General features: G+C 51.0%; 1 protein-coding gene and 1 long non-coding RNA gene across 2 annotated transcripts in view; both read left to right on the top strand.

Moving 5' to 3' along the window:
- The window catches only part of LOC100604873, a 105,173-nt gene extending 87,870 nt beyond the window's left edge, over positions 1-17,303 (top strand). Inside the window, exon 6 of the long non-coding RNA XR_004033230.1 lies at positions 16,007-17,303. This is a non-coding gene — a long non-coding RNA (uncharacterized LOC100604873). The remainder of the gene's footprint in view (positions 1-16,006) is intronic.
- A 3,803-nt stretch (positions 17,304-21,106) lies between these two features.
- ASPRV1 (aspartic peptidase retroviral like 1) lies at positions 21,107-22,706 on the top strand. Its single transcript, XM_004090368.3, is given in 2 exon segments — positions 21,107-21,218; positions 21,221-22,706. Coding segments are annotated over 2 exon segments (1,029 nt in total). The 3' UTR covers positions 22,138-22,706.
- Positions 22,707-24,852: the final 2,146 nt, after the last annotated feature.

The following is a 24,852-nucleotide window of genomic DNA, read 5'->3' as shown; positions in this document are numbered from 1 at the left end:
GAATCCAGGAGGGGGAGATTGCAGTGAGCTGAGATCTCTCCATTGCACTCCAGCCTGGGCGACAAGAGTGAAACTCTATCTCAAAATGAATAAGTAAATAAATAAATAAAATAATTTTAGACTTATAGAAAGTTGCAAAGATAGTAGAGAGAGTTCCCATATATCTTTTATCCAGCTTCCTCTAACGTTCCTATATTACCTAATCAGGGTACATTTGCCAAAACTAATAAACTAACATTGGTATGATACTGTTAAGTAAACTCCAGATATTTTGGGATTTCATCATTTTTTCCATGAATGTCCTTTACTGTTCTGGGATACATTCCAGGATAGCATGTTGTATTTAGGGTGTGAATATTTGTGAGACTTCTTAGATAAATATACACATACACACACATTTGTATGTATGTGTGTGCATGTATACATGAAAATCATATAAATTTATATTCCCACAAATAGCATTGCAGGGGATGAGAAAAAGACTTTGCCAACTTAAAAGAGAAACAGCAATAATAACAGTGTGGCTTTAGTGGGCATTAATTCATTGCTAATGAGTTTACGGATTTTTTCATCTGTTTGGTGGCCAGTTGCTTTTCTTTGTTTTTGATTTCTCAGTCACCTGCAGGAATTTTTGTCAGTGTTTAGATCTTTAGCTTCCACTCAAGGTGACACACAGCCAGAGTCAGGTGAGCATCTAGAAGCTGTGACTGGTGCTGCATCCTACTAAGTCACTGAAGGGGCCATGGGGGAGGGCAGGCTGCCCACGTGCTCCCTGTACACAGACTTGGTTTCTCTCTGGGAGGCCTGCCCAGGGCAGTGGAACCCGGCAACAATGAGGCTCCCTGCTCTCTGGGGCAGGCCAACGGCAGGGGGAAATCTCATTCTGTTTTCTGAGCCCTAGTTTTTTCACCCATTAAATGGGCACAATTTAGGCCTGTTCACATACTAGAAGATGATCGTGAAGTCACCGTGTAAAGCATCGTACAAGTGGGTGATGGTGTTGTGGAGAGCAGTGTGGTTAAGGGGACTGAGCAGTGCCTCATGTGGAGAGCGTGGAGCTCAGTCCACCAACCCAGGTGGCAGGAAATGCTCCTGAAATCAACTCAGCTCCAATTCTGAGCTCCCATGGTGCCTGAGGAGGAGGAAACTTCATCTTGGTCATTTTTAGGCCCCATCCAGTGAGGGTCACCCCAGAATCCAGGAGGTTGCCCAGAAATGTGGACAGGCAAGGGGCCTGTCACTCTCAAGGGCCTCATGAGGCTGAGACTCTGCCCCCAGGCCATTTTGGGGGCCTTCGTGCCCAGTTTTAGGGAGGTCCCATGTCCAGGGCTGGCCTCCCCACCTCTGTGTCCTGCCCCTTCCAGAGGGACATAGTACAGGCCTTGCCCTCTTCCCACTCCCCAGTTCCTCCTCCCTTCTCTGTTCTCATTTTCTCCCAAGACTCTTCCCTCAGAGACTACAAGGAGCCCAGACACTGGAACAAAGAGACAAAGGAGAGAAGGGCCTGGGGTGGCTTCTGCCTGGTCCTGAAACTCAAACGTCCCTGGCCGGGCGTGGTGGCTCACACCTATAATCCCAGCACTTCGGGAGGCCGAGGTGGGTGGGTCACGAGGTCAGGAGATTGAGACCATCCTGGCCAACATGGTGAAACCCCATCTCTACTAAAAATACAAAAATTAGCTGGGTGCGGTGGCATGCACCTGTAGTCCCAGCTACTCAGGCGGCTGAGGCAGGAGAATCGCTTGAATCCAGGAGGTGGAGGTTGCGGTGAGCCGAGATCGCACCACTGCACTCCAGCCTAGCGACAGAATGAGACTCTGTCTCAAAAAAACAAAAACAAACAAAAAACATGTCCCCTGCAACAGGGACACCCAAAAGAGGACAGGTCCAAGACCTTCTTGGAATGGGAGGAGGAAAAATGCAACCATTGAAACACACGAGTATCCAAGGAAATAATCTGGCCACACAGAGAAGAAATATGTAGAAGATACGGCCTCTTGTCCAAATGGCACAGACCTGCCATGTGGCCTCTGACAAGTTACCCATCGTCTGGGAGTTTCCTCAGTTGTGCAATGAAGGGGAGGGTTCCATGACCTCTGAAGCAGCCCAGCTCTCCTGTCCACGGGCTGCTACCACCTCGGAGGGCGCAAGGTTTGCTTCCGGTGTTCGGGGCCTTTCCCAGTCACTGCCTCACCAGGACACCCTCACCTGTGTCAGGCTGGGAAAGGGCTTTCTTAACCTTGTCATGCCTTGCTGTGGCCTGTCGTTGGTGTAATCTGTGAAGGCTTTTGTAGCTCCGCGTAATCATCAGGGTGAATGGGAGCTAGCTCTGGGTTTGGCCTAAGGCTATTATGCGTTATCTCCTTTAATCCGCATAACTGCTTGATGGGCTGGGCCTGTGTTTTCATTTTATGAAGGGGAAAATGGGGCCCAAAGTTGTTTTCCTAAGGTGGCCTGGTGGTGCTGGTCTCATTCTCAGACTGAGCTCCCTAGCCCTCCGGGTTGTGTCCCCTCTGTGGGGCAACTATCCAGGGATGAGTGTGTGACCACATTCAGAACCAGCCTGGGAAAACTTTCCCCAAGGAGACTCCCCTGGAGGCTTGGAGGGATGGAGAGAGTGTTGGGAGAGTACAGAGCCCCCTGGGGAAGAGGCTTCTCTGGGGGTTGGAGCAAGCATTTCTCAGAATGCTGGGATCACTGCCTGGCCTTAAGGCCCAAGACTGCCAGCACGCCCGCCCTGCAGAGGGTTGTAACTAGAAACAGGCACCTGGCCAGTTGCATTTGTGCAAAGGAAGCCCATAGGGCCCCAGCCTGCTTCCTTTATGGGCTGGGGCAGGGTAGGGGATGTCTGAGTTTGAATTTAGTGTCTAGGGGATCCATACCCACACTTGTCATTCACCACCCAAGGGCAGGGACCCACTTCTGGGGCTCATGACCTAGAGGACAGGCCAGACAGCCTGGAATGATACAACTCAGGGTGACACCAACAGGTCCCACTGGCTACCTTGTCACCTCCTTTTCTTCACTCCCCCCCTCTGGAGTTACTCTTACTTCTAATTTCCACTTTGTGACCCTCCAAAGATGCATTCCACCCAACTTTCCCATTGAACTAGTGGGGAAATGGTACTTTCTGTATCCAAATCTTAGCTGAAACCAGATTTGGGGTTATATTGACTAAAAAATCATTTGGGGCCACTTCTTTTAATTTGTATTTATTAGGCCCCTCCTAGGTGCTAATGGGCCAGGTAGAGTGAGAGTACAGTAGAAACCCAAGACATGAAATTATACAGGAAGGTCAATCTTCATTTTACAGATGGAGACACGATAGTCCAGAGATGAAGAGGACCTCGCCCAAGGACACGCAGATACCGGGCTGGTCTTGGGTTTGGAACGTGAGGTTCCTGCCTTTCAGCCCCGTGCTCTTTCAACAGCATCTTACACAACTTACAGAATGGTGGGGGAAGCAGGAATCGCACCTGCAAAACAATGACGGAACCCTGAGGGGGCAGGGCTCCCATTGCTGGTGACTTCCCACCCACAGTGGCTGCCAGTGCCTTTATGTTGTTTACTTAAATGTGCTTGTCTGGAGGTTGTCATTTTCTTTTGAGACACTGGGAATTCCCATAATTTTTTTTAAAAGTTCAGTAAAATTGAATTTCTACATTTTTGCCCAATTTTTTTTCCTTTTTTTAATTTTTAATTTTTTTTACAGAGTCTCGCTCTGTAGCCCAGGCTGGAGTGCAGTGGTGCAACCTCCTCCTCCCGTGTTCAAGTGATTCTCCTGCCTCAGCCTCCCGAGTAGCTGGGACTACAGGTGTGCGCCACCATGCCTGACCAAGTTTTGTATTTTTAGTAGAGACGGGGTTTCACCATGTTGGCCAGGCTGGTCTCAAACTCCTGACCTCAGGTGATCCACCTGCTGCGGCCTCCCAAAGTGCTGGAATTACAGGCATGAGTCACCTTGCCTGTCCCATTTTTGCCCAATTTGTGTCTCCTCAGTGTATGAGTGTGTGTGTTTTGTGGGGGGCACTCTGTTCCTATAGGTTGGTCTGATATGGGACTGTCTCTGTGTGTGCTTTGATGGGGGCACAGCAACAGGAGATGGTGGAAATAAGGCGTGGAGAGGCCGTATTGTGCCATCATACCTTACCAGGACACTCTGTGCCTGGAGGGGGAAAGGGAGGGGGCCAGCCATGCCAGGCTGAGAAAGGGCTTTCTTAACGCACAAGTGCACAGGCCTTGAAGGCTCATGACTTAGGATCATTGTCACCCATTCATTCATTCACTCAAATCTGGAAAGCATTCAAAATATAATTTTTAAAAATCACCTCTGGGGAAAAGTCTGGTGTCAGGTTCAGAAAGGATTTGTTTCATATCCAGGGCCATGTCTGGGTTGTGTTCTCTGCTGTCCAGGAACCCGAGGGCTCTCATTCAGCCTCAAGGGCTATGGAATTGACTCCTGGTAGGTGGCTCTAGCACTGACTCTGGGCCCTCAGGGTCGAGGTTGCGGTGAAGACTGTGGTCCGCATCGCCTCCTGCCCCAGATCGGATTGGAGGGAGCCAGGTGAGCGTGAGGAGGAGGCACTGTGGGGCTGGGCCTGGCTTCCAAGGAGAACTACAGGAAGACCAAAATCAGATTGGGATCTCATGGGAGGGCAGCACTGGGTCTGGAATGGAAGCCTTTGCTCACCTGGCCTCTACATGGGCCACGTGGCCGGAGGGTTGGGTCTTCCAGGGCCATGCACCTGGGAGGGACAAGGCTGGGTGCAGTTGGGTCACGTGTCTAACTTGAGTTCCTTTGAAGCTGTGAGTTGGATAGATTTTATCTTGCCTGTTTTGACCTTCTGTGAGCTAACAGCTGGGGGTGGGGTGGGGAAGGGGAGGACGGAGAGCCGTAAGCGTGCTGGTTCTTCTTTTGGTCTGTTTAGCAACTTCCCATGACTTTTGAGCAAGGAACAGGTGTAACCCTTTGCACCCTGAGGTGTGCAGTTGACTACATATGCCTGTGGCCTCAAGACCATGTAGAAATCGTCCCTGGTTCAGCCAAAGCAAATTCAAAACCAAAAGCAAATTCACTGACCATGGGGGAAAGAGTAGGGGACATTAAACAAGCAGCTCTGCCTGGCCTTCCACTCACATGGCCATGAGGCCCGTCATTCAGCACATCATCTCGGCCTGTACTGTGCGCTGGGCACTGTGAGGGGCTTCTGCCTCCTGTCTCCTTCACGCTCCACTCCTTTCCCCTCCATAGCTCAGCAAGGCCCACATTTTCCCAGTGAAGCCACAGAACCACAGGGAGAAACCCATGGACTTGGCCTCTCTCTCTAGGCGAGTGAAGTTGGTGGCAAAGTCTCTTGGCAAATTCAAATTATACTTGCTACAGTCTTTTCCTCAAGTAATTCTGGGTGCTTTCCAAACTTACCAATTCCCTGAAGTACATGGGAGGAGGCAGGGAGGCTTCTCGGGGGAGGAGCGGCACAGGCAGGGAGGCCGAGGGGCAGCAGTGTGGACAGGGAGTCAGGTGATGTGAAAAGAAAGGTGGGTTGCAGGCTGGGCTCTTGCTGTCTGTGGGCTCCATTCAGAATCCCCCACTTCACCTAGGACACTCTGGCCTCCGTCCAGGCATCACTGCCATGGAAAGCCCAGATACGGTCAAGTCCTCCGTTAAACACCTGCCTCCACATCCCCTCCAGATCCTTCTCTGTCTTCAGAAGGAGCTCTGCTCTTCAAGGGAGGGGCTGGGGGCTTTGCAGCTTTCTGTGCCTCTGGCCAAGGCTGATCCTCCTTCCTCCTGCCTGAGAATCCAACCTTAGCGTGGAGCGATCCCAGAGGAATATGGGTGTGGGAGGTTGTCAGGAGTGTGACCCACAATCCGCTCTGGGACCCCTGCCCCAGGAGCTCTGGAGGACTGTCAGACACAGCTTGTTGCAGGGAAGCTAGTTGACAGAAGATGTAACAGGAGTGTGAACATGCCATCAGCCCATGCCCCGACCTTCAGGAACAGCCTAGGCTTACGGTTCCGTGCCCTCCTCAGCCCAGGGACTCTTCACCCACCTAACATTGTCATTACCCGAAACTATTTCACCTCTGCTCCAAACAATTCCAAAATCCCATCTTCTGATCCCAGCCTTCTTCCTGTCCAGAGTTCTCATCCACAATTCCTGCCATCCCAGGGTGAATGGCAAAGCCCTCCACCAACATGGCAGCCCACAGAGGAGCAGACTGGAGAGAAAGAAAATGAGTTCAGTTTCGCTGACAGATCTGAAAAGTATACACTGGGCAGGGCCATCAGGTGTTTGGAGAGCCTTTTGAGGGCCCTGCTCAAGGAAGAGCTGGGCTTGGGGTTCAGATCCAGGTGTGCTCAGATTATACCAGTTCCTATGAGCTGATTGTTAAATCTTCAGGAATTTCGTGAACCAATGGTTAAACCCAGCTATTATGAAAAATTAAATTATAAATTATATAAACTTACAATTAAATGAATTATATTAAGGCAAAAATCATAAATTTTCAAAAACCATCACTTCCTAATAATTTTTTTTTTTTTTTGAGATGGAGTTTCACTCTTGCTGCCCAGGCTGGAGTGCAATGGCACGATCTCAGCTCATTGCAACCTCCGCCTCCCGGATCCAAGGGATTCTCCTGCCTCAGCCTCCTGAGTAGCTGGGAAAACAGGCATGCACCACCATGCCTGGCTAATTTTGTATTGTTATTAGAGACAGGGTTTCTCCTTGTTGGTCAGGCTGGTCTCGAACTCCTGACCTCAGGTGATCTGCCCGCCTCAGTCTCCCAAAGTGCTGGGATTACAGACGTGAGCCACCGTGCCTGGCAATAATTTTATATTTTTTTATTATTTATTCATTAAGATTATTCATTTATTATTTATTCATTTAAGATTATGTACATCTATTACGTCTGTGGAAATACTATATAATGTTGTGTTACTGTGCTTTTTCCCCAAGTCCGCATTCAGTGACATCATATTGGTGGATTGAAATCAGCCATAGTGGGAATACTTACACCACAGAAATGGGCAGCAACCACCACAAATCAGGGCTTTATTCATTATTTGGTTGACTATCTAGACTTAAGAAAGTTATGGAGAAAATGCTAATAATGCACATTAAACTTAAATGTATGTTTTGCCAATGGCCATTGCATTGTGAATGGCACAGAAAAATGAAGCAAATATTTTTCTAGTATTCAAAAACTATTCTCTGCTTCAGTAAAGAAATTGCTAACACCATTGACAAACAAGTGAAGTTCTGGCCAGGTGCAGTGGCTCTTGCCTGTAATCCCAGCACTTTGAGAGGTCCAGGCAGGAGGATTGCTCGAGGCCAGGAGTCCAAGACCAGCCTGGGCAACATAACTAAACCAGTTCTCTACAAAAAATAAAAAAGTTAGCTGGGCGTGGTGTGCACTAGCTGAGGCAGGAGGATCTCCTGAGCCCAGGAGTTTGTGGTTACAGTGAGCTATGATCATTCCACTGCACTCCAAGGTCTGGGCAACTCATTCTGTAAAAAAAAAAAAAAAAAAAAAAAAAAAAAAAAAAAAAAAAAAAAACAAGTGAAGTTCCAACATCTGTCTTTCTGGTTTCACTTTTTTCTTGCTAGTTGGTACAAACAAAAATATCAGTTAACATTCATGTTGGAACTACGTTCATTTATCAGTTACAGCTGTAGGCTGGCTATAGATTCAGCAGGTTGGCAAAAATCAATGAAAGCATTCTGTAAGACCCAACTGGCTATGTGCAATTTACAATAAAGAGTAGTATATATTTTTTATTATTTGTAAATTATTAGCCATCCTTTATGTCAATAAAATTTATCATAAATGTATGTATGTGTATATATGCATGCATTTTCCCCAGAGAGCTCACTGTTAATTAAACATCTACCAGCATACTACTGGGCAGGTTGCCTTTATCTGAAGAGTGGCCAGAGATTTGACTCTTTGGAAAGATTCACAGAAGAGGGTGGGAATGGCTGATGGAAAGAGGCTACTGAGGAGGTTGGAGGGATCTCAGGTGGAAGGATTAGCCTGACCAGGCACAGAGTCCCTGAAAAGGGATGTAGGAGTGAAGAAAACCTGGGGTAGGGTGGAGTGAGAGCTCGCCATTTCTCTGCCAAGCAGGACACAAGCCATCTTCTGCAAGCAGGAGGTGGAGAAGTGAGGAAGGGTGAAGGTTTGGCCTGAGTAGTCAGTGTGGGGCCAAGAAAAGGGATCAGGGAGAGCGAGGAAGACTAAGGAGGACTGCAGAACACTCGTGAAAACCGAGAGGACGGCAGGCCCGGTGGATGGCTCATGCCTGTAATCCCAGCACTTTAGGAGGCTGAGGCAGTCAGATCACCTGAGATCAGGAGTTCCAGATCAGCCTGGCCAACATGGTGAAACCCAGTCTCTACTAAAATTACAAAAAATAGCTGGGCATGGTGGCGGGAGCCTGTAATCCCAGCTACTTGGGAGGCTGAGGCAGGAGAATCACTTGAACCTGGGAGACAGAGGTTGCAGTGAGCTGAGATTGTGCCACTGCACTCCAGCCTGGGCGACGGAGCAAGACTCCATCTTGAAAAAAAAAAAAAGGGCCGGGCATGGTGGCTCACACCTGTAATACCATAACTTTGGGGGGCTGAGGCAGGAGGATCACGAGGTCAGGAGTTGGAGACCAGCCTGACCAACATAGTGAAACTCCATCTCTACTAAAAATACAAAAAATCAGCCGGGTGTGGTGGTGGGCGCCTATAATCTCAGCGACTGGGGAGGCTGAGGCAGGAGAATCTCTTGAACCCGGGAGGCGGAGGTTGCAGTGAGCTGAGATCGCACCACTGCGCTCCAGCCTGGGTGACAGTGTGAGACTCCGTCTCAAAAAAAAAAAAAAAAGGTAAAGAAAGAAAACCCAGAAGACAGCAACCGAATCACAGCCATGAGAGCAAGAGGGTCGAGTGTAACCAGGTGCAGCACTGGCTAAGCCCCATGGTACGGATTGCTTGATTAATCTCCCAGGACAATCCTAGGAGGAAACCAAGGCTTGGAATAATTAAGTCTTTTATCCACAGCTTGCAGCCAGTTAGTGGCTGAGTCAGGAGTTGAATTTAGGCAGCCTGGCCCTCTTGACAAGGCAAAAGACTGCACAGAGGCACCTTTCTCCTCAGCAAAGCTCCCCCAGATGATGCACGTTCAAATGCTCCAGGATGGAGATTGGCAGGGCAGGCGTGGCTACATGTCAAGGGCTTGTGGGCATCCTAAGGCTGGCAAAGCCGCCTCACATCTCTGGTCTCCCCAAACGTTCTTGCACTTGATGCTCTTAGCACGCTGCACTGTCTGTTGAATCTAATTATAATGAATCTAGACTTGCATTTTTAAATATCTTTGTTATTTTACCTTTAGATAATTCATTCTTATTGTGTTTTTAAATAGTAAAGTACGTGACAGATTGGAAATTTACAAAACGATCCTACACCTTAGAACATTTTTTTTTTTTTTTGAGACGGAGTCTCACTGTCGCTGTCGCCCAGGCTGGAGTGCAGTGGCACAAGTTCGGCTCACTGCAGGCTCCGCCCCCCAGGGTTCACGCCATTCTCCTGCCTCAGCCTCTCGAGTAGCTGGGACTACAGGCGCCCGCCACCTCGCCCGGCTAATTTTTTGTATTTTTTTTTTTTTTTTAGTAGAGATGGGGTTTCACCGTGTTAGCCAGGATGGTCTCGATCTCCTGACCTCGTGATCCGCCCGCCTCAGCCTCCCAAAGTGCTGGGATTATAGGCGTGAGCCACCGCGCCCGGCGCGCCTTAGAACATTTGAGAGGCAGGGTCCTAATGTGCTATTCTAATCACGCTGATCCATTGCTGGGAGTCTTTTTTTTTTTTTTTGAGACGGAGTCTCGCTTTGTCGCCCAGGCTGGGGTGCAGTGGCACAATCTCGGCTCACTGCAAGCTCCGCCTCCCGGGTTCACGCCATTCTCCTGCCTCAGCCTCTCCGAGGAGCTGGGACTACAGGCGCCAGCCACCACGCCCGGCTAATTTTTTGTATTTTTTTAGTAGAGACGGGGTTTCACCGTGGTCTCGATCCGCCCGCCTCGGCCTCCCAAAGTGCTGGGATTATAAGCGTGAGCCACCGCGCCCGGCCTGCTGGGAGTCTTTAGTGATCCCTACTGGCTACAGCAGTTTTCCAAATGGTGGGTGGGGATCAATTAGTGGGTTGGGAGATTAGTTTTCAGCGTCATTAAAAGAGTTTAAAAAGAAGTGGCCCCAAATAGAAAATATCAGAATATATTACACATAGTAAATACATTTTGTTTTAGCTACATATATTTTCATGCATATGTGTACTGGATTATGATGAAAAATGTCTTTCTTACTATGAGTACAGTAAAAAAAGCAACTTTTTTTTTTTTTAGGCAGAGTCTTACTCTGTCACCCAAGCTGGAGTCCAGTGACATGATCTCACCTCACTGCAATCTCCACCTCCCAGGTTCAAGCAATTCTCCTGCCTCAGCCTCCCAAGTAGCTGGGACTGCAGGTGCCTGCCACCACACTTGGCTAATTTTTGTATTTTTAGTAGAGACAGGGTTTCACCATGTTGGCCAGGCTGGTCTCAAACTCCTGACCTCAGGTGATTTGCCTGCATCGGCCTTCCAAAGTGTTGGGATTACAGGCGTGAGCCACTGCGCCCGGCCAAAAAAAGGCAACTTTGAATGCTGCTTATCTGCAGATAAAGACAGCACTGCCAGGCCTGACATTCAAAGCCATCCAGGCAGAAGCAATTGCTGAGGAAGATCAGGCAATACTTCATGGGAAAGGGGTGAGGACAGGCTGGGCTGGAGGATGTGCAGGTTGTGGATGAGACCAAAGGCCAAGAAACACCAGGACTTTCATGCTTAGACTGTACCAGTGCTGCAACTCAGAGAGGAGCTGGGCCTGGCAGTCCCTTGTGATAGCACCTTAGAGGAGGGAGACCCTGAGTTTGCTAGGGAAATCAAAGGAGACTTCCTGGAGGTGGTAGTGTCTTAGTTGACTTCTCAGCGTTTGCCAGGAGAACAGGGGTGTGGAGAGGGCTCATCTGGCTGAGTGGTTTGTGAAAAGGTACGAGAAAGCCCTTCCTGTTTGGGGAGCTACACGCCATTTTGTGTGGGTAGAGCATGAACTAGGGAGGGGGACTTTGTGAGTCTTGTTGGGTGTCAAAATTTTATTTTGGGATGAAGAGCCATGGAGGAATTTTGAGCAGAAGAATGGCATGAGCAGACTTACATCTTTGGAAGATGACTGGTGGCCTGAGGAGGGTGGATTAATGGAGAGGAGGCAGGAGGCAAGGAGACCTGTAGGATGACTACCGACCTCAGCAGGGTGCCCTGAGGCCAGGTGTGAAGAGGCATGGAGGCGGGAGAAAGACTCAGGAGGAAGAGCTGAGGGCACTGGTGACCCACCAGTCCAGGTGGGGCCATGAGAAAGGGGTGGACGTGAGGAAGTCCCCTGTGTCTATGACTCTGAGGGCTGGCTAGATAACAGTGCCATTGCCAGATAAAGAACACAGTGGGCGAGGTGTGGTGGCTCATGCCTGTAATCCCAGCACTTTGGGAGGCCAAGGCGGGAGGATTGCTTGAGCCCAGGAGTTCGAGACCAGCCTGGGCAATGTGGGGAGACCCTGTCTTTACCAAAAAAAAAAAAAAAAATTAAGAGAAATTTAAGAGAATTTGGCAGATGTGGTGGTGCGCACCTGTGATCCCCTCTAAGGTGGAACTGGAGCTGAGGTGGGAGGATTGCTTCAGCCCGGGAGGTCAAGGCTTCAGGGAGCCATGGCATTTCAGCCTAGGTGACAAAACAAACAAAAAAAAACAGGAGGCAGAGGGTGTCTGGTGAGAAGAGAGCACGTTCACTGTTGGAAGTGGACTTGTAGGCAGACATGTCAGGTGGGCAGCTGGGGCAGCAGGGAGAGGATGGGTAAGCGCTGCAGAGCGGGGTGTCCCTCGCCTGGAGAGTGTGTGGAATGAGGGGGAATGGACTGTAGACAGAGCCTCAGGGAGCCACATCTGTGAGTATCCAGGCAGAGAGGAACCCACAAAGGACAGAGGGGAGTGGTTGTAGTGGCGGAAGACCCAGAAACTTGGGCCACAGAAACCAAAGGCGCAGAGAAGTCCTAGGAGGAAAGCAGCAGTGCGAGGGCTTCAGAAGGCCAGAGTCCTTGAGGCTGAGAGGGCCAGACTGCAGCCTCAGGGAACCGCCGATGTCCCTGGCAAGGCTGATGGCAGAGGGCAGTGGGGCTTTGTGAGTGAACGGAGGTATCACCGTGAGGCAGAGTGTAAGCGGGCTGCCCCGGACCATGTCGCACCATGTGCAAATTAGAAAGGGGTACCCCTTCCTCCAGGCAGATTCAGCCCCTCATTCTGGCACATAGGCTTGGCAAGAGGAGTGCAGGCTAGGCCTCAGCCTCCACCTGCCCCACAGTGGGGCATCCGTGCACCTTGGCCCTGTGAGTGTGGACCGACACTTCTAGAAACTGCCTGGGAAGGAAGGCGACAAGTGGTCATTGACCAAGGAGATACAGGATCATGTGAGGGTTTTCTTTTTTAAGATGTGAAAGTCTCGTGTGTGCTAATTTGGATAAAGGCAGGGAATCCATGGAGAGTGAGAATTTGGAGATTCAGGAAAAGAGAGTACAGGACACAAGGCGGGAGGGTGCAAGGCTGGAGCGGCTGCCCTGGGAGAGGCCTGTGCTGCAGGGGAGAGTCCGCTCAGCAGCTGCCACACAGACCAGGGACACTGAGCCACAGCCGGGACTGCCTGTCCCCAGCGACCAGGGGTTCCAGTGCCCGAGACTCAGGCCCATGCAGACTGCCCAGGGGTGGGCCAAGAGCTGAGCAGACCAGGCTGGGGAGGGTCTTGGCGCAGAGCCTTTGCTTACTTATTATTTACTTTCTACTATGGGAGATTTTCAAACACACCCCAAAGTGGTGAGAAACTCAATTAAACCCTCTTAGATCTATTTTCTAGCTTTAACAATGATTAATATTGCCAATCTTATTTATGGACCAGTTTTTTTGTGTGTTTGTTTTCTAAGACAGGGTCTCACTGTGTCACCCAGGCTGGAGTGCAGTGGTGCTATCTTGGCTCACCACAACCTCCACCTCCTGGGTTCAAGTGATTCTCCTACTTCATCCTCTCAAGTAGCTGGGACTACAGGCATGCGCCACCATCCTCTGCAAATTTTTGTATTTTTAGTAGAGACGGGGTTTTGTCATGTTGGCCTTGAACTCCTGGCCTCAAGCGATCTACCCACCTTGACCTCCAAAGTGATGGGATTACAAGTGTGAGCCACCATGCCTGGTCAATGTACCAGTTTTTAAAGCACCTTTTAAAAAACTTAAAATTTTAGTAGACTTTATTTTTAGAGCAGTTTTAGATTTCACAGCAAAACTGAGTGAAAGGTACAGTTTCCTATTTATTCCCATTAAAAAACTTTATTTGGAAATTATTTTTATTTTTTATTTTTTTGAGACAGAGTCTTGCTCTGTCGCCCAGGCTGGAGTGCAGTGGCTCTATCTTGGCTCACTGCAACCTTCGCCATCCAGGTTCAAGCAATTCTCCTGCCTCAACCTATCAAGTATTCGGGACTACAGGCATGTGCCACAATGCCCAACTAATTTTTGTAATTTTTAGTAGAGACAGGGTTTCACCGTGTTGGCCAGGCTAGTCTCGAACTCCCAACCTCAGGTGATCCACCCGCCTCAGCCTCTCAAAGTGCTGGGATTGCAGGCATGAGCCACCATGCCTGGACTATTTGGAAATAATTTTAAGCTTACAGAAAATGGCAAGAACAAGTTTTCTTAATTTGAAATAACTTTTTCTTATTAGAGGATATATTTACAGAATATCTGTAGAAGAAAGTTAAGATCATTCATGATTCTACTACCCCAAAATAACCACTGTCATTGTTTTGGTGTCTTTCTTCCTAGTCTTTTTTCTGTGTTCATAGACACAGTTGCCATTTTACCCAGAGACTATCCCAATCCCCCTGAGGCATCCTATCCTGTGTGTCCACGTGCACTGACTCATTCTCAGGGCCTTCACTATCAACATCCCCCCCTCAGATGGTTTGCCTTTAGCAACAAAAATTAACCCAAGATTTTGGTCTGTGGATGCCCTCGTTCCCTGGTTTCAGGGCTACTGCAGGTTTCCCCTGTAATATTCCTTTCATGTTTGTTTTTCTCTGGTGATACTGGCTGATATCTGGTTGCGGGAGTTGCCTGAGGCTCCTTGGGCTGCCATCTTGCCCGGAAGCCTCCGGTGTGCCCCACACCTCCTATGCTCATCCCTGAGTAGCTAGGTTCGAGTCTGTCTCTCTTACTTGTCTGTGAACTCTGTGAGGGTAGGGCGCAGGTCTGATTCATCTCTCAAAGTGAGGCGGTGTTGGCCTCAGTAAGTATGTAGGGAATTGAATCAACCCACCTATTTGGCATTGTCCATTCCTGTCTATGCCACAGACTGTCCGAGTGCCTGACACTAATTTACAGCCACGAGCATGGTGTCTGACACACAGCAGGTGCTCAATAAATGTGTGTGGATGGTGTGCCCAGCCACCTGGAGATTTCTATACATGTAAGGGCTCTGCTGTTTTTCCCCTTCTCTCCTGTCTCTCCCACGTGTTCTGGATCACTTTGACATGCTAGAGGGAAGGTACCCCCTCTCTGCCGCTGCCCCCCACCTTCTGTATGTTAAGAGCAAAGCCAGGTTGGCAGTTGATTGAAAAGATGCAACTTCCTGCCCTGAGGATATTTGATAGGTTTTAATTGCTCACAATACTAGTTTTCATTAGAGACAGTTCAAACTATTTCCAGATTAGTTCAAAGCTGCCTTTGAGGTATGTAAGTTGGACAGAAGCCCTCCATGTGTTCAGCTCTAAGCCAAATTTCCTGGTGTCATTAGAAGCCCACTTGTAGTTGGAGATTACCCAATCTGTATGTTTTGATTGCCTGAATATTTCACTAATTGCAGGGGTGTTTGTCAAAAGTGATTTAATGTCCCCAAAGCTGTCTGCACCTGTGTTGCAAGTCCCACTCCCAACCTCAGTTAAGTGGAGGGGACCCTGAAGAGGGGATGGGAGGAAGGGAATCTGCATAGGGTCTTTCCTTAGAGCCAGCCCCTCTTGCCAGGCAGGGCCCTGGCCCTCCGTGGCAAGGATGGGGCAGGAAGGGATGAAGCCTTGGTCTAGGGTGGGGGCACCAGCAATTGGGAAAAAGGCAGAAACCCAATTTGGAGGGCTGGGTCCTGAGGAGGCGACTGAGAAGGTCTTCCGGACATCTTAGTAATCTTCATATTTGATTGAAAGATAAAAACAGGAGAGAACCGGTTTTGGCAGATTGGACTTCTAGGAGTTAGTCAGAAACTTGGTCTGACCAACTCTTGGTTGGTCCTGGCCTTGACCCCAGGCCTGGAGGCTTGCAATGGCACTGGGGCCAGGACCACTGCTCCCCAAACACCTCCAGGACCCCCCAGGGTTGGGACTCGCATTAAGCATTTTGCTGCCTCCTGACATAGTGGATTTGGCTGGTGGGCTGCACTGGGCCACTTCGATTAGAAGGGTTCTGAGCTAGGGGCAAAGAAGGGTAGGAGGGAGACCCAAATGGGAAGAAGAGGTTCTGGAACAGTGGCAAGCTGGGGAAGGGCCCTGCAGGCAGGAGAGCTCTGTCCTTCAGCAGCGACACTGGCCTACTGGGTGAGGCGTGTGGCAGGAACGCTCATGTTGGGGAGGTTTGGCAGGGACCAAGATGGGGGTCCAGTCAAGGTCAAGCTGTCCTGCCCGTGTGCCCTTGGCCATGACTGACTGTGAATGCTGGGTGGTACCCACGTGGTAGGAGCAGGCGTGGGTGGTCTGGGGGTTTAGGTTTGGGGATAAGGAAACTGCAGGTGCCTTGGATTTCCGAATGTATCTTGCTTTGGTCAAAGCCCACCCAGCTTTGATCTGAATTCCTGACCAGATTTTTATGCCAAATTCACCTCTTTATGTCTCTTTTCAGTTTGAAGACCTGGTGCCATAAGCCTACTGATGTGGAACTCTGGAAGCAGAATGCAGCTATGGACGGTGCTCGGAGGAGCTGTGCCACCAACCCCACACACACTCACACCAGCTCTGGGCCGGGGGCCTCGGATGGGCTGGGGGGCCCAGTTGTGCAGGAGGGGGCGGGCAAATGGCGGGGGCCTTGGTCTTGGCTGCCATGGCCAGAGGTGGGGGGGGTGGGGGGGTCGGGGGATGGAGGCCTCAGTCCCTGCCCTCACTAGGTGGCCGGAGCAGGAGGCAGGCTGACCCACTTAGAGACTGGCTCCTTTCAAAGCAGCGTGGTTGTGACGAGGGCTGCTTTAAGTGGGTCAGCCTGCATATACACACTGGTCTTAAACTCTTCAAAACTTGGCTGTTAAACATCTAGATCCTGTTTTCATTAGCTTGTAAGCCATGGCCATGGGGACCTGCCTGGTCTTCTGAAGCAGCAAGTGTGTCCAGAGGCTAATAAACAGCAGGTGCCTCCAATAAACAGGATTTTAATACTCGATGTAAATATGGATGCAAATACATGAAAAGAAAGGTGGGATCTGAATTATATGTGCAAGTTACACAATTGCTCAGACGTTTTGCACTGAGAACTGTAGTGTGACTGTGGGTACCATGTGTGTTTTACAGGTGCAGGATGTGTGTACAGTGTGGGAGAGTGTGTTTTTGTGGATGGACATGTATGTGGTGTGTAGTAGAGAGCATGTGTGTCTGCGTGTACGTGCATGTGTATGAAGAGAAGACTCCACCACCAGATTGGGTGGGGACAGAGCCAGCTACTTAATTTGCAGGGTCCCAGTGTAAAAGAAAAACATGGGGCCCTCATTCAAAATTACCAGGAATTTCAACACAGAAACAACAGAGCATCACCCCAAACTGGGGCCTTTCTGAGCACAGGGTGGGTCTCACGCCCACGGAGGAGTGCACCTCCTTGTCTCCCTCCAACCTTCCCATGCCACTTTGGAAGGCCCCCGGGTCCCCCTTTGCTCTCTCCCCACCAGCTTCCCAGGGTGGCCTTGACCTTGGCAGTGTGGGGAAGTGGCCAAGGTGGGCTGGCAGAGTGGCTGAGGGCTGTGCTGGTCTTACCCTTTCCCGACCCTCCTCTTCCAGCCTGGGCCTCACTAGGGGAACCCCAGTCTGTAAGGTGTCTCTTGCCCTGGGCTGTTGGTTCAAAAAGGCTCCTCTGCAAGCTGCCACAGTGTTCTGGGAAGTCGTGAGGCCGCAGGAACAATCTAAAGCAAACGTGTCCAGCCCGCTTTGAATGCGGCCCAACACAAATTTGTAAACTTTCTTAAAAACATTATGAGTTTATGAGTTTTTTTTGTGTTTTGTTTTGTTTTGTTTTGTTTTTAGCTCACCAGCTATCATTAGTGTTAGTGTGTTTTATGCGTGGCCCAAGACAATTTTTCTGGTGTGGCCCAGGGAAGCCGAAAGATTGGACCCCGGTCTAAAGTGTTTCGGGTGGGCCAGGCGTGGTGGCTCATGCCTGTAATCCCAGCACTTTGGGAGGCCGAGGTGGGCGGATCACAAGGTCAGGAGATCTATCCTGGCTAACACGGTGAAACCTGTCTTTACTAAAAATATGAAAAATTAGCCAGGTGTGGTGGTGTAATCCCAGCTACTCAGGAGGCTGAAGCAAGAGAATCGCTTGAGCCCAGGAGGCAGAGGTTGCAGTGAGCCGAGATCACGCCATTGCACTCCAGCCTGGGCGACAGAGTGAGACTCCATCTCAATAAATAAATAAATAACAAAGTGTTTGGAGTGAACTCACTGCCCACCAAGGGCTTCAGGTCTCAGGAGACCCGATGGGCCCAGTCTTGGGCTTGTCCTGATTTGCCCAACTGGCCCGAGGGAGACTAAAGCAGGCAAAGGATCCAGGTGAATATCCGAAGTGAAACAATTTCAAATAAACAACAGAAAAGAAACGGCAAAAGGGAACCAAGGAGCTGAGAAAGAATTGGGCTGGTTGAGCTCACAGCCCAGAAATCTCAGTGAGGAGGTGTGGAGGGTAGGGAGCCCCACTCCTTCCTGTTTATTGTCCTGCTTTGCTCCTCCAGGGTTAAGTGCGGTGTGCCTGCTTCAGGGTACACCCAGGAGACGCTAATGGGTGATAATGAGGGTGTCCCGCCCCAATACCTATACTTGTCAATAATTAACCACAATTTCCTAGGTTCCGGGAGGAGGTAGTGGCACCTGGCCTGCCCTGGCTGGTTTAACTCATGGGGCACCTCCGGCATAGCCATTTCAAGGTCTCTGTGTGCTTCCAGGCTGTTCTAGGGATGGATACCTCCCAAGGCATAGGGGAACTTGAGAACTGACCTTTACCCATGTCCCTGATCCTAGCCAGAGACAGACTCCCAGACTCGGCCAGAGGCTGATTGCCGACCCCTTCCAGCTCTCATGGTAACCATTAGGCCCCTGCCTGCTTCTGTTGTGGAGGTCCCAGAGGGAACTGTGTGGACAGACACAGTCTGAAGGGCCATCTGCCTCAAGCCACAGCAGCACAGCAGTCTAAATATTCTGGGGAAGGATGGGGCCAAGGTGGGCTTGGGCTCCTTGGTGAGAGAGGTGATTTGGGCCCAAGCAGCTAAGCAGGGGTGGAGGTTACTATAAACTTGTTCATCACCAGCCACAGTGCTTTGCCTGCCCTAGAGAGTCAGTGTGACCAAGGCTTCCATGCAGGGGTGTGATGGAACTGGCATTCCAGAGGGGGAAAAAGTCTCGATTTAGCATTTGCCAATTTTGGTGATGTAAATACTTCCACCAAGTCTGATTTCAAGTACCAATTGGTTTAACAATTGACTGACCAAATTCCTGAATATTTAACAAGCAGCTCTTTCTCCACTGCCCACCAGACCCCTGCCACCAGCGCCTATGCTATACCTCTCCCAGCCCAGCCCTTCACCTCCCTGTCCTTGCAGAATGCCCTTCTCTGGCCGCTGGAAAGCCTGGGACCTGAGGCCATTGAAGCTCCTGTGCTCCAGGGTCCTGGAGCAGAGCTGGTCTGCTTCCCAGGTTGTTCTACTGCTCACGGAGGTGATGTGTGTGAAATGCTTTGCCAAAGTGAACACCAAACCCACTCAAATGAGGTCCCAAGGGACCACCGATTTCTAGTCTAAGGGCAGTGGGGAGATCGGAATTCAACGTCCACCACTATGGTTTGAAAAGCCGGTTCAGGGCATTTGGCAGTCTCAGCTTGTCAGCTGACAAGCCACCTGCCTCGCTCCTCCCTTGGTCGCATGCTAACCTCCTCACTCATTTCCACTTCCGGAGGACCAGATGTGCAGAGGTAATGAATACCAGGGAAATCAGGAAACCACTGGATCAGTTCTTCGAGCCACAGAACAACACTCATCCCAGCAGCTGGGAAGCTATCTGCAAAAGTCCATCTGCAGAAAGGGCTTCCTGGTCTTGTGTGTGGCTGGGCCATTTCTCTGGATGCAGGTTTTTCATTATACAATCTTCTCAAAGAACCACCTGCTCTCAACACCTTCTCAGTGACTCCATTTCCCCCTCCTCTGGGCTCCTGGAATACCACAATGGCCCCACCTTAGCCAGGCAGCTGTGATGAGAGGTGTTGACCCAACTGCCTCTCCACTGGCTCACTGAATCAGGAGGAAGGGGCTGGAGACAGCACAGTCTTGCATTGTGGTTGGGGACCTGGGCCATCCAGAGGCAGGACTGTCCAAAGGCAGGGTACTGCTGGGATTCCGCCAGGCACTGGGTGATGCATGGCATGGGGAGCTGGAGAGGGACAGGCTCTTGGCCAGGGAAAACAGCCCCAGAGCCACAGGTGTGCCATCGAGTCTTCCTCCTCTCCCATCCTTAATCACTCCTGTTTGGTGACAGCACACAGCTAGGCCTGGAGCCCAGCAAAGAGCCCCTGGGTCCCAGAGGAAGTTGTTCTGGGGGCTGGAGACAATCACAAATGCCAGGTTTGTGAGCCCCAGACTCTGGTTCATAGCAAGAGGCAGACTTGTGAACAAACCACCAGATCACACTGTAAAACACGCTCAACCAGGAGTGGGTGCCCTTTCTAGGGACAGGCAGAAGGCTTCATGGAGTGACCTTTGAATGGGGACATAAAAGTGGATTCCTTCAACAGCCCCTGCACAGCCCCAAGTCAGTCCTCCAGCCCTTGGACTCACAGATCTCCTCCGTAGACGACTGGAGGTCCTCCCGTGCTACCCTTTACCCCTGCAGTGGAGGGGCACACAGCCAGAGCCCCCCAGGTCCTCACCACTGGCATCACCAACATAGTGGACATTTTCTCTCTCAGAATGAAAAGGGAGTGAAATTTCTCCATGATCTTTCCACAAATGACCAGCTTGGGGAGTGGGAGAAGAAGGGCTGCAGTGCCTGGGGAAGGGACCCTTGGAACAGATCCTGGAAACGGAGAGGGGTGGAGAGGGTGGAGACAATGCTCATGGAGTCCAGGATGGGGCCTACCCAGAGTTGCTCGGCCACCCCTCTGCCTCTGAATCAGGGGTGATCAATGAAGGAAAATTATTGCAGCAACTGAGTCCATGTAAGATGATTGTGCACGTGTGTGTGTGTGTCCTCACTCACTTAAAAAAGACCATTTTTGTGCATTCTTTATTCTGGGACCCTCCTCTGCCTCCCTCTCCAGGAAATCCCATAGGATCCCATACCTGCTTTAGAATGTGTGTGAGACACTTCCCAGTGCCTGGCACGTGGTAGGAGCTCAGTACATGTAAACTCTTTTCCTTTGACCACTCAAAGTAGTCACTTGTTGGAGAGGCCAACAGCGGCTTCCCCAGTCTCAGAGCTGATGGGCATCTGGTCCCTGCCTCCCCCTTCCTTCTCTGGCTGATGACAAATACCTGAATGTCGTCACATCCTCCGTGTCCTCATCTGTTATTCTGGAACACAGGCTGGGGAGGGTACAGGGTAGTCCCCCTTCAACAGAGGCTGGCCTTTCTTGGGATGTGGGCTGGCTGGTGTTGGTCCAAGGATGGATGCAGAGGGTGAGGCACCCATCCTGCTAGTCGGGCCAGATGCTGGCAGGAGGGCGGGGTGGGGAGGGGCGGAGCTTCCAGAACAAAGGAGAATGGGGAGCCCAGGGGCCAGCCTAGGCATCAAAAAGGCTCTGCAGAGTGAACAGGCCACAGCACTGCCTGCCTCTGCCCCAGCACTCAGCCAGCCGACGGTGCCTGCTCCCTCCTCTTGCCCAAGGCCGGGCAAGTCATCCCCGCTCTGCTTCCAGAGGACCCGTTTTCCAGCGTGATTGCGCCGACACTGCTCTGTGGGTTTCTCTTCTTGGTGTGGGTTGCTGCTGAGGTTCCAGAGGAGAGCAGCAGGATGGCCGGGAGCAGAGCCAGGAGTGAGGAAGGCCGCCGGCAGCATGCCTTTGTCCCGGAACCTTTTGATGGGGCCAATGTTGTCCCAAACCTCTGGCTGCACCGCTTTGAAGTCATCAACGACCTCAACCATTGGGACCATATCACCAAGCTAAGGTTCCTGAAAGAGTCCCTCAGAGGAGAGGCCCTGGATGTCTACCATGGGCTCAGTCCCCAGGACCAGGGAGACTATGGGACTGTGAAAGAGACCCTCCTGAAGGCCTTTGGGGTCCCTGGGGCTGCCCCCAGCCACCTGCCCAAAGAGATCGTCTTTGCCAACAGCATGGGTAAGGGCTACTATCTCAAGGGGAAGATTGGCAAAGTGCCCGTGAGGTTCCTGGTGGACTCTGGGGCCCAGGTCTCTGTGGTCCACCCAAACTTGTGGGAGGAGGTCACCGATGGCGATCTGGACACCCTGCGGCCCTTTGAGAACGTGGTAAAGGTGGCCAATGGTGCTGAAATGAAGATCCTGGGTGTCTGGGATACAGCAGTGTCCCTAGGCAAGCTGAAGCTGAAAGCACAGTTCCTAGTGGCCAACGCGAGTGCCGAGGAAGCCATCATTGGCACTGATGTGCTCCAGGACCACAATGCTGTCCTGGACTTTGAGCACCGCACATGTACCCTGAAAGGGAAGAAGTTCCGCCTTCTGCCTGTGGGAGGGTCCCTGGAAGATGAGTTTGACCTGGAGCTCATAGAGGAGGACCCCTCCTCAGAAGAAGGGCGGCAGGAGCTATCCCATTGAGAAGCCACCTTTTCTTTAACCTACTAAATATTGGTGGGAAGACCCACTGCTGTTTGGGGGGGGGGGCATATCCTATGGGGGTCACTGGGCTTGGCCAGTCTGCTTATCCACTCTTGCTCTTCCCTCCACTCTGCCTCCCTCTGCAGGGGCCTTAATCTGCCCCTGGTTGGGGAGGCTTCCACTGAATAGGCACAGGTGAGGGAGAGCAGGCTGGCTTAGAGGGACAGGGTCCCCATGGTCATCAAGCTGCTATTGATGACAAAGACTTGAAGGCTGGAAGAGTTCCCAAGGAAGCTAGAAATGCTTGTCTTTGAAAGAATTGTGGGACCCCTTCAGATCCCCTGAGGTATGGCTTGGTCCCTCTCAGGTTCTCAAAGCCTGTCTCAGCTGGGCTGGGTCCTAGCTGCAAGGTCTTTGTGAGGGTCACAGTTGCTCTGGGACACCTCCCTGAAGAGCCTTTCCACCTGTACAATGGTATTTTCTTTCTGTCATTTGCTTTGAAGCCCGTTGTGCCTTGTGCCAATAATTCTATTGCTGCAAACACCAATAAAGATTGATTCATGGAAAAACCGTGTAATGTGTTGATTGAGGATGAGAGTAATGTGAGAGGGAGTCAACGTCAAAGACAAGGGAGATTCAGGTGTCTGATGAGTGCCTAGCTGGAGGTATAAGAACATATACACAGGGATGACAGGTCTTGGATTTTCTAAGACAGTCTCAGCATAAAATATTTTGACTTATTCCCTCCAGAATTACTCTTATAATTTTGAATCGTCATAATTCCTCTACTTATTTCAATCTGTAGTATTTTAGCATACAAATTGCCCCTATACCCAAAAGTGACCCTAAAGTTTAATGTGAGATGTCTTGATTGGGGATTGGGAAATTATGGTTAGGATAAACAAACAGGAAAGCATCTGCTGGGCAAATAGGTTCTTACAGCTCTCCGGGAGCGAGAACTTGGAGGCAGAAAGCAGGGCCAGGAGACAAGTGTTGACCTGTGTGGGGCAGCTCAAGGGCGTGCTGGAGGACAGCGGAGGCTGCAGCAAGGGAGGGTCCCAGCAGTGGGAGGTCAGCTTCTTCCTGGAGGGACTTGGAACAGAGCCTGAAACTAGAGCGACCTGCTGGAGGGGAGGACATTCCCAGATCTGGGAGTGGGGTGTGCATCTCTTTTAGTGGTCCACCTCATATTTGCTTCCAAATTTCTGTTTCTTTTTCTGGAATGCAGCAGGGCTGGGAATTTGAAACTCAAAGGGAGAAGCTGAGTGGACAAAAGTCTCCACAGAGGAGCCAATTTGTTCCAAATCTCAGGCCTCCCCACCAAGCACATCAGGCGAGCCTGTTCTCAGGGGAGGGTGGCCTGCACCCTCCAAACTTTGGGCCCACGAAGATTGGCGCAAGGTCAGAGACTCGAACATGCGGGGATCCCGGACCTCTTGATGGAGGCGTAAAGGACCGTTTTCCATCCTCCAGGGTGGAATGAGCCTCTTGAAGTTCCCACCTGGACAGCTCCTGAGGGAGAGACAGAAGGCAGGAGTGAAGCCCCTGGACTTTTTGAAGCTGATCTGAGCCAGGATCAACTGCCCCTCCCTGGCCCCTTCTTCCCTCCGATTCCAGCTGTGATTCTCCTGGGAACTGAGGCATGGCTCAGCCCCTAATCCCAGGGGTTTACTGAGGCCCCTTCCCTGGGCAGCCAAGCATCTTAACTGAAATTAGCTCCATCAGCCCCAGGGCACGTGGAGGGAAGGACAGGTGTGGGATCAGGAGGAAATCTGTTTCCAGAAAAGTGATGCCTAGAGAAGTGGGTGGGAGAACTGGAGAAGGGGATGAGAGAACTGGAGAAGGTGATGGGCGAACTGGAGAAGGGGTGGTCTCTGGATGCCTCCCAGGTCCTGCATCCCCCTTCTCAAATTTGATTTTCAGCCCCACTCTCTGTGGCCTAACACATGCTGCTCTCTCATGGGCCGAGTCTTCTCCCGAGGGAACAATGCAGGTGGCACCTCCCTGTGACCTATTTTCCTCCAGGTCCTTTGGATCCCAGCCACGTGCTGGGTGGAAGGAGGGAGGACAAAGAGTCTGTAAGTGGGTGGGTGGGGACCTGGGGAGGGGACTAAGGAATCGGTGGCCAGGCCAGAATTCCAGAGCAATACCCCAGCCTCCCTGCCCTTTCCCACACACCACATGGAGCGGAACCCTGTCCTGGGTGATTGCGAATGGTATGCTGTGTCCCAGCAGCAGACACCTTCTTCCCCCGCTCTGAGTGAGGAGAGCCTGTCTGAGCCCCCAGGTCTCCAGCTCTCAGCCAGTTTTCTCTCCTAGAGAAATGTGGGCCCCCCGAGAGGGCACAGTGAGGAGTGGGGTCTGTGATATCCGAAGCATGGCCCCGATGGAGGAAGGGACCATGTGGTGCTTCTTACCAGGAGACCCGAGTGAGGCTGAGACCGCTGCTGCATGAGGGTGAGAGTGATCGCAGCTGCAGATGCATCAGCGTGGAACCCGGATGCAGGACTGTGAGCAGCTGCTCTCTGGGAAGTCAGGTATCAAAAACAGAGAAGCCCAGGAAAGAAGCCAGAAAAAGTGGGTTGTGGCCACACCACAGAGGGCTTGCTGCCTGGGTGAGGAGTTCACACCTGCCTCCTACAGTGGGTGTTGGAACCATGGGAAAGCAGGAAGATTCATCTGGCTTCTGGGTATAGGAGGGAGTAAAGCAGCAGC

The sequence above is a fragment of the Nomascus leucogenys genome, chromosome 14, assembly GCF_006542625.1.
Source record: "Nomascus leucogenys isolate Asia chromosome 14, Asia_NLE_v1, whole genome shotgun sequence".
Classification (NCBI taxonomy): domain Eukaryota; kingdom Metazoa; phylum Chordata; class Mammalia; order Primates; family Hylobatidae; genus Nomascus; species Nomascus leucogenys.
This window is presented reverse-complemented; position numbering and strand designations above follow the sequence as displayed.